This window comes from Solea solea, chromosome 11, assembly GCF_958295425.1.
Source record: "Solea solea chromosome 11, fSolSol10.1, whole genome shotgun sequence".
Lineage (NCBI taxonomy): Eukaryota > Metazoa > Chordata > Actinopteri > Pleuronectiformes > Soleidae > Solea > Solea solea.
The window spans coordinates 14,254,836-14,267,799 of NC_081144.1; the positions used below are offsets into that span (position 1 = coordinate 14,254,836).

At 40.3% G+C, this 12,964-nt stretch overlaps 2 protein-coding genes across 5 annotated transcripts; one reads left to right on the forward strand and one right to left on the reverse strand.

Annotated features, from left to right (window-relative positions):
• Window positions 1–322: 322 nt before the first annotated feature.
• Window positions 323–5,696, reverse strand: tardbpa (TAR DNA binding protein a). Of its 4 annotated transcripts, none has more exons than XR_009241701.1 (7): window positions 4,947–5,692; window positions 3,834–3,997; window positions 3,555–3,695; window positions 3,110–3,280; window positions 2,764–2,884; window positions 1,804–1,950; window positions 323–1,077 (listed from the first exon to the last, which is right to left on the reverse strand). XR_009241701.1 is itself a non-coding variant. In XM_058642574.1 (6 exons), the coding sequence occupies exons 1-6, from the start codon at window positions 5,185–5,187 to the stop codon at window positions 1,856–1,858; spliced, it is 933 nt and encodes a 310-aa protein (XP_058498557.1). In that variant the 5' UTR covers window positions 5,188–5,693; the 3' UTR covers window positions 1,151–1,855. The 4 variants fall into 4 exon arrangements, 2 of the variants coding, with proteins under 2 accessions (XP_058498557.1, XP_058498556.1); XR_009241702.1 differs by having other exon boundaries at window positions 2,800–2,884; window positions 4,947–5,690; XM_058642574.1 differs by lacking the exon at window positions 323–1,077 and having other exon boundaries at window positions 1,151–1,950; window positions 4,947–5,693.
• Window positions 5,697–6,805: 1,109 nt separating this feature from the next.
• c11h1orf127 (chromosome 11 C1orf127 homolog) lies at window positions 6,806–11,804 on the forward strand. The gene is made up of 11 exons (XM_058642575.1): window positions 6,806–7,042; window positions 7,127–7,206; window positions 7,297–7,398; window positions 7,492–7,616; window positions 7,712–7,855; window positions 7,948–7,986; window positions 8,090–8,227; window positions 8,354–8,438; window positions 8,862–9,058; window positions 9,173–9,290; window positions 10,573–11,804. The coding sequence occupies exons 1-11, from the start codon at window positions 7,005–7,007 to the stop codon at window positions 10,668–10,670; spliced, it is 1,164 nt and encodes a 387-aa protein (XP_058498558.1). The 5' UTR covers window positions 6,806–7,004; the 3' UTR covers window positions 10,671–11,804.
• The last annotated feature ends 1,160 nt before the right edge of the window (window positions 11,805–12,964 follow it).

The following is a 12,964-nucleotide window of genomic DNA, read 5'->3' on the forward strand; positions in this document are numbered from 1 at the left end:
AGCCTTGTTTGAAACTTCAGAGCATTGCAGGTTTTAATAATTGTAATTCAGAGAACTGAGACATTTTCTCGTTGACTATTATCTGATCTTCAAATACAACTGAGAGCACAGTTCATAGATCAGATTCATAATTCTGTGAAACTTAAACTATTTGTAGTCTGTTCTTTAGAGACAGCAAATCTTTATATTTATATTTAATGGCACATCAGCACCACCTAGAGTCAAATACTTACAACTACAACAACTAACCAAGACATTGGGGTAATACAATAGTAATAGCTCTGTTTGGGAAGCTTATATTAATCTACACTGAGAGACAACAGAAGATTAAAAACTCAGCTTTTATTTTACACTGCAATACTAAAATCTTTCAGTATACAAAGTGTGGATTTCTGCTGGCATGTTCAGTCCGTCAAGTCCCTTGGAAAAATCACTCAGCTCAAACATTTCAACCACTTTACAATCAAGGTAAACAAAACAACAAAGAACACTTCCTGGCTTAATGAAATAGTTTGTTTTTTTTCACCACAAAGAAGCCTACAAGTTAATACTTCAAAGAGCTGTCGGTCACCGTAGTGGTGGACAAAGAATAAATGATCTACTGACAAGACATGCATGTTTCAGATTTAAGGCAGACGCTGGGTTGCACACGTGTGGGAAAAGATGGCGACTGTCAACGTGTTGGTGTGACATTTCAATGACTGAAGCAATTTATTTCAAAGAAATTGTAAACAATCTGCCAAACAAAGAAACTAACAACATTTAAAACAGACAGAATCCAAGTGAATTATTCAGATAAGGCAAAACAAGGAGTAGGCAGAAGTTTCAAAAACTTTTCTAGTCCTACCCTTAACACCTTTGTTGTAGGTGCAATGAAATAGCTTAACCCAATTGAGTATGGTCCACTGAATTTCAGTGAGGGATGGTCCGAGGTTTCTTGATAGTGAGGTGAAGAGGATGCTTTTCAGAATTTGAGCAGTCGTGCGCCAATCCCAATGTTGGTTTGCAATATCTTCATCTTCTCCACAACTGACTCCAGACTCAGACGTAAACCTGGGCTGCCCGTGTCCGAGGTCCCTATACATGTGAATTAAAGTGTCGGCAGTTTAATTCATGTCAAGTCAAAAAATAAATCACTATGAACAGGGTATTATACCTAGTCAAACTCAATTTTATTTCAGACTTCCCTTGGTTTTCACAAAACATAGAAAATGCATTCATAACCACTTCAAACACAAACTTTCAGTGGGAACTTGTCAAACATTCACCACATCAAACTCTGGGTTCACTTGCAAACTTCAACACACTTTCAGTTTTTCCCCCTCAACACACAGACTCCACTAACGGTCACATTTTCACACAGAGGGTGGTCACAACAAGAAAAAAATAAAAAACGCAAGCAGACACAGCTTTCACATCAAACCAGACAGAAAGATAAAGCCAAAAGAGGATACAAATACTCATTGCACTTGACATTTCATTGTGTTAAGTATTATGGATGACAGAAAAACAGAGACCTCTCAAGACACAATTAATGTCCTTGTGATGCACTCAGGAACACACTCGTACGTTCTTCTGCCTCTCACACTCGCACAAAGTCACAGGCCTTTGAAATCTCACAGGCATTTGTCTTAAAAGAAAAAACTGCAATCAGTCTCTCATACGCGCCTCCTTTCAGTTTGATCTCCCGCTCGCACTCTCACTCCGTCCAACACCAATCCCATTCACTGATCTCAAAAAGCGACAAGAGCAGACATCATTCTATATCCAAGAAAAGGGGAGAGGAAAAAAAGGAACACCCACCGTCTAATACAGTATATGCAGAGTGAAGCTGTGCTCTTTGATGACAAAGCATTTACACATGGGAGGAGGGGAACTGATACCGAGATCTGTCGAACATTGCTGCCAATGAGGCGCTTCCTCCGGGGAAATTGGGAAAGAGTTGGTGAACTGCAGAAGAAACTTTCATGAAGGCGTTTTTCAAAACAAAACAAAAAACAAACAAAAAGATGCAATCAACTGCTTTAAAGACACACAATCATAATCATATCAAGCCCACTTTATGAGGGGCCGACAAGCACTTCAAATACCCGTGCACGTTTAAATATTTGTCTCGCATGCTTGATTATCTCTGTGAAACAATTTCCTCAAAAACAAAATGTAGTGTGGCAAATTTGTCTAACTAACTGAACTCTTCACCCACCAAGTGCAGGACTGCATCATTCATCACATGCAAGTACAAATATCCTCTTTACCAAAATAAAAAGGCAGTGTATTTTTAAATAAGAAAAGAAAAAAACTGAAAAAGATAAGCAGACGCCCCCTATAGGTATACTTACCAGAGTGGCCAAATTAGGGGGGGGGGGGTTAAAAGAAGAACAAATGAAAAGAAAGGTCAACTCTAAACTATCTACATTCCCCAGCTAGAAGACTTGGACTCCATAGATGTGCCAAAGCCAGAGCTGAAGCCACTGTTGGAGGCTGCGTTAGTGCCTGCAGCCCAGCCGAGGCTAGCTGAGCTGGGACTGCTGAAACTGGTGCTAGCAGAGCTATAGGTCTGGTCTCGGGTTGTAGTGGCTGTGCCGGCGGTTGTGGTCAGGCCCTGCTGGTTAGCCAGCATTCCCATCATTCCCCAACTGCTCTGCAGAGCTGCCTGGGCAGCAGCCACCATCGCCGGGTTTAGACCGAGAGCCCCAAAGTTAACCCCACTGCTACCACTGCCAAGCCCACCACGATTACTGCCATAACCCTGACTGAACCCACCAGCCCCAAACCGCGCGCGCTCCATCATTAGCCTACTATTATTGTGTTTGGGCTCTGCATTGGAGATGTGAACGCTGACACCCTTGATGATCAAGTCCTCTCCGCACAAGGCCTGGGCGACCTGTGAAAGTAGTGAGCAGTTGATTACCGCTGCAGTCAAGATCTTATCACATGCAGTTATTACATCACTCAAATCTAATCTTATGTCCTACTACCAACATTGCAATTTGTAATATAGCTAATGCGGTAAGACTGACACACGTTGTGTACAACAAGTCATTTGGCACACGCCAACTTCCCCATCTTGTATGTTATCTAATAATGTGCCATTTAAGATGAGCCTCACCTGATCGTCGGCAAACGTGACAAATGCAAAAGCACGGAAAGGTTTAGGGATGAAGACGTCGGTGACTTCACCGTACTGCATAAAGTACTGCCTCAGGTCATCAGGTGTCATGTCCTCTGTGCAGCGGCCAACAAAGATTTTACGGCTCCGCATCGGCTCATCAGGACACATCTTAGAGGACAGGAGACAGTCGTGAATTACATGATCTACAATTCAAGTAAATTCAATACAAGTCATGCTGTGGACTAATTCATGCTTGTTTTTCTGACATCTTTGATTACAGTGCAACAGATCTTCAAGTGAATATTGCCATAATTTACCAACAACAAAAAACTGAACTCTGTTGTGTTGGCGGTGGTCCATCCTCATGCCCTACATCAGCTGGGTAATTAGAATGGTAATTATACCAGGCTTTACTCAGAATTAAAGAAACTCATCAACTTACCCTCGAGTTAGGAAGTTTGCAATCACACCACCGTCCATCAATCATGTGTCTCTGTGCGATGACTTTGGTTTGTGTCTCATAGTCAGTGAAACGGACAAATCCAAATCCTTTTGAGTTGCCATTTTTTGCATCTCTCTTGACCTGCAGCCAACACAGTAGTGCAATGTCTGTTCACAATTTACACTAAACCACAAATTTTAAATTTATTTAAAGCTAATGACCAGCTCAGAAATATTGATTAAAAAAAAAAAGACAAAATTCTAGTCATATGAGACATACCTGCACCATGATGACCTCCCCAAAGGTACTGAAATAGTCTTTCAGGTCTTGTTCAGACGTTTTCCATGGCAGCCCGAGGACAATGAGATCTGATGTCTTCTGAAAGCCCCTCTTAACTTTAACGGCGGAAGCAGCATCTATTTCCTCCATCTTCCTTTTGTTGTCTGTGGAGAACAGATTCAAAATTATGCGCGTGAGAAAGGTCAATGAAATGAAAATACACACCACCCAAAAAAAGCCAAGAGTCAAACCAATAACCTATGTTGTGGTTTAGAGGTCCAGCAACTTAATCACACCATAGAAGCATAGGGACACAGATTATTCAGCTCATCATTTGATGATTTGCCAGTAGCGTTGCACTTCATCCCAGGTCAGATCTCAATGAATGCTATTCAGGTTATTGTACACCAAACTCATGAAATTATTTATGGACCCAGGCTTTGTTGAGAACAGCACCACTATCATGTTGAAAAACACGAGGGCCCCCAATACACAGCAGTGACCTATGGTGTTGCTACAACAAATGTAACCGAGGCAGCACAGCTGTTTGTGGTTTATGTTTGGGCTTACACAGATTAATCTAACAATTATTATAACAATTAATAAACTAGCAGTTTTGTCCACAAAATGCAAAATGGTGTGAAATGTCAATCAGTGTTTACCACATTGTATTCAAATAAGAAATTAGATATCTAATACATGTTTACCATCCTAGAGTAACAAAGACACAATATTCACATTGAAGTGATATTGCAGAACATAAAATACTCAAACCCCATAATCTTATCAAAATGGTAGGTTTAATAATTGATTGTTAATTTCATTCAACGTTACCCTATGCCAAAGGTGTTTAGTGTTACCTTTAAGTTAGACTAAAACAGCTTTGACAAAAGCAGTTACATCCAAAAACACCAAAATACTGCTTTCACGTTAAATCATCAGAAATTCTCATCATTAAAGCCTTAATAGTACAAGAATGCTAACGTTGTAGCTCAGTGTACCTAATAAACTGGCGTGTTTGCAGTCTGGTTGCATCTACAGTGAATATTGATTAATGTAGAGACACAGATGTTAAAAACATACTGTAGGCATTCACACCTACATCCGCCTCACCTTTGGGATAATTGACGACGTAGACCAGACTTCCCCAGTCGTTCTCAGGTGCATGCAGAACACCCTCCACCAGCCGGACTCCCCTCATGCATTGGGACTCCGGGTTCCTGTAGCGCAGCCCGCACGCCCCTGGAAACTGAGCCGCCACCGACGACAGCAAAACAGTCCCATCATCCTCAGAGGGAATCTCCATGGGTTCCTCGCTTTCATCCTCAGCCACACGGATGTATAGCTCCGACATGGTCGGAGAGACTGAGTGCTGGTCCACAAGCTATCAGCTGACGGAGCTCAGAGTTAGTATCAGCTAACCCCGGGATGATGCACTCGAGTTTGAAACGTTGATCCTCGCTTAAAAGTAGCTATGCTAACCAGGCAAAGCAACGACGTCCAAGAGCAGTCAGTCACAAACTATGTGAAAAACGCAAGTCACAGCTCTATGGTATTAAACGAGCGTTGGTCATGAAAGCCGTGTGTTTTAATTTCATCTGACGACACGCGCAGATGAGTTAGCCGGTTGAGCTAACAGGCTAGCAAACTCAAATATGAATGGTCATCCGGTTTAGCGCGGTACCAGCAAACACGTACGCTCTCCTCTTGTCTGTCAGCGTGTGGTAGAATGTTGCTCCCAAAGAAAAAAATCGTCAACTTCACTCATTGACTGAAATTGAAGCACTCAACCGTCAGAGCAAAGTAGCTAGCCCCTGTAACCTCAACGATAGCTAACAAAATGGCCGCACCATGATGCCACTCACCTTGTAAAAAAAAAATGACATCATCGCGTTGGGAGGGCACACTGGTGATTTTTATAGGGATGTCCAAATAAAAAATAAGCATCATTTACTCCAATGTTTCACCTTACATCACCCGTAGCCATTATATATTGTACATATTTGATTTAAATTAAACTTAAATTAAAGTTTCAAGTTCCTGGTGGACCCTTTCAAATGTAACCACAGAGATTAATATTTTTAAAAAACTAAAGAAAAGGTGCACTGGAAAAAGAAATTCAATTTAATATCTATCATGTGTCATACCTTTCTTTAAATAAAGAGATTTAATATTTTTTCAGATTTTCCAATTCCTTAAAGGTCCAGCATGAAAGGTTTTTGTAGTATTTTTTTCTTTTGGCCGAAATGGAATATAAAATAACTATTCTGATGAGTTTTGAGTGTACAGACACCTGATTGAATGAATTAATGTTTTCAATACCACTTCAAAATATTCATTCATATTCTGAAGTGGGTCTTCTCTACAGAGGCAGCCATTTTGTATTACCCTGTTTTTAGCTTCTACACATATAGCTCCACTATAGTTATGTCAGACAGACAGAAAAAAAAAAAGACAAGACAAATAGAATAGCCAAAATGGTTTGGTAAATAAACACATACCAATGACTGAGGTGCCGGGCACATAAAGACGTCCTGTTAACTTTAGAATAGATTAGACAATTGTGATTTAGGGGACCAGAGTTGGTAATGAATCTCAATGCTGCATGATAAACTCTATCCAGCTTGAAAAGACAATGAGCAGAATCATTAATATACAACACGCCTCTGTGACGTTAACAATTACAGGAAAAAAAAGTTGTTTTCACCAATTTCTTTTTCACACAAAATGAAACATACTTTTGCAATATACTAAATGTGCTCCTTAAAAGACAAGTGGTCATCAATTAATAATCCTAAATATTTAAAAGTGGATACCAACTCAATTTGTTGACCATTTCTTGTTATAGACATTTCAATTAGAGCTGATTTAGCAGTTTTGGGGTCTTTATGAATTGAGATGCTCACTAAAGTCACTTTTCTTTTTTACTAATCTTTTTTTTGGTATTAAGCCCTTAGTCTTTAGTGTGCATACCTTAAAAAAACATTGTGATCCTTTCAACCTGGAAGTTTACGACTGCTTTAATTTATTACCTTTTTGTCACTTGCCTTTAACAAGTCAGAGTAAACACACCTGTGCCCCCCCCCCCCCACATACACATCAGCCCCTACACTTTGGCTACAAATAGGCCAGAGTCAGAGACCCACTGGTGTTTCCATCTGTGGACCTGTCATGGATCAGAAACGATTTGGCATCCTCTTCACAACTATGTAAGTGAAATATTTTTTTGCAAACATTGACTTAATGGACTTCACCGTGTTAAAAATACGAATTCTTTAATTCCACACTCTTAGTGTTTTACAGTGTCTTATCACGAGGAATGTGATGTCCAATCAGGAAAGAGACTGGGTTGGTGCAAAGGCAACAGTAACAGGTAAGTCTTTATTTTGCAGTACACTAGCAGTACGAAGGTTTGCAGTGTTTTCACATGGTACCTGAACATTTTGTCGACCTGTATTTTCAGAGGGAGATGTGGCATGTTTCTCTGAATACATGGACATGTGGATTCACCGTGCAAGAATTGACGGCTTGGGACTCTGGCTGTCTGGGGCCTTACGAATCCAAGGTAATTGTGGGGTCACGTAAGAGGCAGCGGATTATGCTGTAAATGATGATGAGTCTCAGATTCACCTTTCCCACTTTTTTCTTTTCCGTAAAGTCAACCTTGCCTCGTTGGATCACCTAAACCTCCAGTTGTCTGCCTGTGGATTTTCACTGCACAAAGACCCCGACAAGAACTTCATTTTTAGAGTCAGTTACACTGGATGTTTTGTCCAACAGCAGGTATGTCACTCTTCACAAGAAACACACATGTGACATGTGACCTTTTGCAGTCAGCATCATGGTGACGAATGTCTGATTTCACTGTCAATATTTAGCATGGCTTCCATGTTCTCACGCTGAATTTGGTGAAGAGGATAAATCGATTCGGAGGCCGACCTCACAGCTTCATAATGACATGTCCTGTGGTTTCTGTGCTGCCCAGCAGGGAGAGAGTCCAGTGTAACCCAGAGTTTATCCAGGTAAATGCACACCAACGTTCATCACAATACAATGTTTTTTATTCGCAGTTTCATGTGGTTTTGTCATTCTGATAAGATATGTGTGCCTTCAGGTGATCAGACAAGTTCCCCATGACAACTGGAATAATGAGGTATGCTTTATAATTGTGCAAATATATTTGTAGATGTGTATGGATGAGAGAACGAAATTGAACAGATCTGTTTTTGGCAGTTATTGTTGTTTTTGTGACGCAGTTACAGTGGTCACTGTCTCTGAGCGATCACCTCGTTGTGGCTGTAGAGGATGCCAGCCTGATCCAGATGAACATTGTGATAAATGGACCTGACATTGTAGTTCAAGGCAGAAGGAGCGACCTCCTGAGCCCTGTGGAGGTGACTAAGCGCTTGCATCATACTACCACCTAGTGACCGTTTGCAAGACTACATATGAAAGTCACAATTATTTCTGGGTGTTTTTTTTTTTTTTTTTAATTTGTATTATTGTTGTTAATTACATAGGTATTGGATGAAGAAGCAGAGTTTTTGGCCTTGAAGCTGGTCAGTGGTCAGTATGCCTACAGTATGGAAGCTGTTTGTCCAAACGGTAAGAATGGAGTGTGAGAGAGTGAGACCTGGAAGTTCTTTTTCTTTTGTCACACCATTCATCATCTTTATTCCACTGTGTATGGGAGAAGCACTCAGATTAGAAAATACATTTAACATTTAGGTAACTATAACTCATATTTGGAGATTTATGAGTAAAAGTACTAATTGCAAATTTACATTTGCAATTACAGTTACATTTTTGGAACCATATTTAAAATAGTAAAGGTTAAAAACTACTGTATTCTAGGATTTTATCATAAAAAGAGGAATTTAAAAAAAGTATAGTGTTGCACAACATGGAATGGAAATTAGTATTTCACTTTTGTTACTTATTACAGTGACTGAGTAAATGCATTTAGTAGTTGCGTTTCCATTGCTGATCCCTGTAACATACGGTGTTTTATCCTTGTTGTTATTGTAGTGACTACATTCTTGGCGGAGGAGACAGTGCTGCACATTTTCAAAAGACGCATGGGCTTGACCAAGCGGGGCGGCTTTGACAGTGAGGGACTGACAGTCAGGGACGTGTCTGTGAACCAGACCAATAATTTCACTGTGCATGAGACGGGGGAATTTGTGTCCCTGGTCATTCCTACAACCCAAATACTCCAGACCAAGGTGGCTATCATATGTATTATATTGTGTGTCTAATATTTGGGTGAATTTCTGACATGATTATTCTGAGAAGGATTAAATTCAATGTAAAACATCCAAACTGGCTTTGTTTTATAGGCCTGTGCAGACAGCAAACAACTCCTGCAGTCCTTCTACAGGGTGGACGTTGTGCTCACCTTCAAAGAGACAAATCACAAAATGCACTGGACCATGGAGAACACACTGCCATGCACAGGTGAGTGTTTTGCTGATGAGCACAGTAAAACCAAAGTGGTGATTAATTATCAGATGATATTTTGACCACTAGCCATTGCAAGGCTTTTACTGTTGTCACACCAGGCACTTAATTTTGTTTGTCGCACAGTCGGTCTCTTAATCTTTCAACTTTAGCACCCTTCACATAGTTTAAAGTAAGATAGAAGTAAATATAAAAGTGATATATGGTAAACAACGAGATCGGCCAAAAACCAAAGAGAGATGTGCCGGAGCTTATATCTTAAAGAAATGAGGATTTTGATATTTTTCATATACATATGACAGTATCCTGACCAAAAGTGATTGCCTTTTAAGCCCATATTTATCAGTTTTATCATTTGATTGTTGTTCAGAAATCCACCAAATTACTACCTATTAACCAAACCTCCCTTTGATAACGCAATATCTATATATTGGTGAGTTTACTACAAATATTGTTCTTACTGTCACAATTTTATTTAAAAAAAATCTGTCTGTAGCATTGTGGTCACACATTGGTGTCACACAATCCTAAAAATGAAAAGTCCAGTATGAAGATATGACCCATAACGTTGTGTATATAACTGTATAACTGCAATTTAAAAGAACATGATTTGGTAGCTTGTAGCTTTTGAATAAGCACGTTATAAGTACTTTAAACAGTGGCTTGCACTACAACGTTTCTACACCAGAGGACAACTTAGCCAGTTTGTACATCTTGTATTTTGAAGTGGAAACTCGCGACACAAAAGAGGAAGAATGACATTCTTTCTCGTAGGCAAAGGCCACCGTAGTTCCCTGATGTGCTTTGTAAAGGGAGGAGGGAGTGGAGAATGCCTCCATTTTGCCGTCTCACCATTTGATATCACTAGTTCTTACTTACTGGACCTTTAAGTTTAGATTTAAGGTGAGCATAAAGCTTTTTAGTGTCAAATGAGTGTATACGTGGGGCTCAGACATTCAAGAGAGCTGGCAGTAAGAACATGTTGGAGGAGAAATGTACTTTAATTAGTGAGTCACAATGGTGGAATACTAATAATAATGATAATAATAATAATAATAATAATAATAATAATAATAATAATAAAAAAAAGTATTACATTAATGCTGGGAACTGAGATAGATGTTTGTGTTTGTGTTACAGGGAAAATGTTGTGTAAACGATCCTGAACGATTAATCTGCCATATTACTCGGAATTGTGTTGTCATAAAAATCACTTTTAGATGTTAAATATATAATTAATTTCACCTTTACTAAAAATGATGAACTCACACCCCCACAGCTGGGCCTGCGGCATCTTACATCACATCCTCTCTTGAGCCAAACATCACAGACCCATCCATGCTCAACCCTATAAATAAGAGTTTAACTACAGAATGACTGTTATCGGATCACTCCGCCGAGACACAGAACAAGACAGTAGAAGAGATGACATGACATGATGGCATTTTCTGCAGTTAGTTCAGAGGGCGGCAGTTTTAATTCTCATACTGAAGAGATGACAAAAGATTCAACGTGGGAGAGTTTGATGACGACACTGACACTTCCTTCAGTGCAACTGTAACGGACTTGACTTTCCACACAGAGGTTGTAATATAACAAGAATATCTACAATTCAACACAACTGGAAAGAGTCAGGAACAGCAAAATCAAACAAAACTGAAGTGGATTTGGAAAGAGAGGAAACCTGACAACATCTGTGACAAACTGTCAGAACCTTTGCCAACGGAAACATCATAATTCAGTGTACCAAAGCAAACACCATATTTTAATATCCTCCACTGCTTTGAGGCCTCTGGGTTCATTCCTTTTGTTTTTCTCACTGGTTCCATGTGATACATGTCTGTTTGCTGTCTTTGAGGAAAGGCTGTGGTCGGTCAGCGATGTGCACGTTGATTATACAAGCAGAAATACAGCCAGACCTCTGCCAGCCGTTGCCTGAGGGTGGACATAGTCCAGACACAGCCAAGGCAGGCGTTAAATAAACATGTGTCTACCCAAGCAGCACAACAGGTTGATGTAGAGAAGACTCTGCAGTTATCGCTGGTGGCACCAGAGAAACTGTAGAGGCAGTTATTAAAAATGCCACTTCTCGCCCATGATGAATATCACACTTTCATGTGTGTTAGGGTGAACGTGATGCTGTATGAAGGTTTTCTCCTGAGAAGAAAACGTGTCATGTTTCGGACTGTTCAGCTGCAGTGGTGGTGCTTTCTGTGACATGTGCTGCAGCACACAGTGTCAGCAGTAGAGGGCAGTGTTGAATGTGTTTTCTGACTTCTGCCTCTGAGCGCAGGCTGCCTTCACATGCTCTTTTCCAAATTAACCCAGGTTTCAATGTTTTTGCCGTGAACTTACTTTCACCCTTTGTTGTAGTTTTTCATTCATTACTGTTTGAGCTGTATGTTAATTATGAAATACCCATAGAGACGGGAAAATGTAGCATGTTTGCCAGTGTAGTGATTTAAATGTGTTAAAAATCAATCAAATTATCAAATTAAAAACATGTACCAGATTCTGTTGACTTAAGTGGCTGAAGATGGGTTTTTTTTGTGTCCCCCGTTTTTTTTTTTCACCTCTGTTATTGTGACCTCTTGGTATGCACCAAAGCGCCTGTAAATGATAACAGTGCAGTGTTGCGCAGTTACATGCATCATATACAATGGGCTGTGGGGCAGAAAATCTAAACTTCCTTGTGCCTTTGGTCTCCATCTGCTCAGTGAACTTATGAGCAGGAAATGGAATAAGTGGTGCAAAAAGCACGCCAACATCCCCGCTTCTTTCATGTGGCCTTTCTCGGCCATTACCCTATCTGTATCGACTGTTAACTGTCTTTACAAAGTTAAAAATCCCTTTCATGTTTCACTGTTTCTTTTTTGTTTTAATTTCAGTCCGAGCATATGGTTTGCACATCTGGGAGATGCTAAGCATGGTGACACCCAGCCCCCCACACACACTGCTTCTGTGAAGTGATCCATATATGGTCTTCATTGTTATTGCTCATAATCACTCGTGATTATTACAAACAAGTCCTTTCTTGATTGGCTGCTTTGAGGTTGCTGTGTAAAGACGTGAACCTACAGAATTTCAAACAACCTGGAGTCCTTTGGAGGAAGTGAAAACTTTTGGCTAGTTTCATTCAGAACTGTTCAACGTCACATAGACATCTTTGCTTCCCTGAAGCAGAAATGTTCCACCTGTGACTAATTCCTTTTCTCCCACCATTACCGACATATGGGTGTCATCTTTTTTTAAACATTGAACACTCTGTAGAGCCATTAATAGTTCAGACTCCATTTAGCTGCAAATATGAATGAAATATCTCTAGTTAAGTGTGTTTTCGGACTTCCCAGAGCAGCCCAGCATTGGGTCTGAGTGACAGTCTGCACAGCTCGTGCCACATAACCACAAACGAACAATCAGGTCAGTTTAGAGTGGTAAATTTGATAAGTATATATCACATCTCGGCTCATTGGAGAATAACACCGTTTGAGCCAGCAAAATGGAAAGAGAGTGTCATTAACTGACAGAAATGAAGTCAAAATTACTATTGTGGACAACTTTGGGTCATTAAATGCCACTTCAACTTCCTCTGCTCGCCGGCTTCCAGCTCTCAGGCAGACACAGTTTCATGCCACTCCACAGGCGCGAGGAGGAGGAGGAGGAGGAAGCGG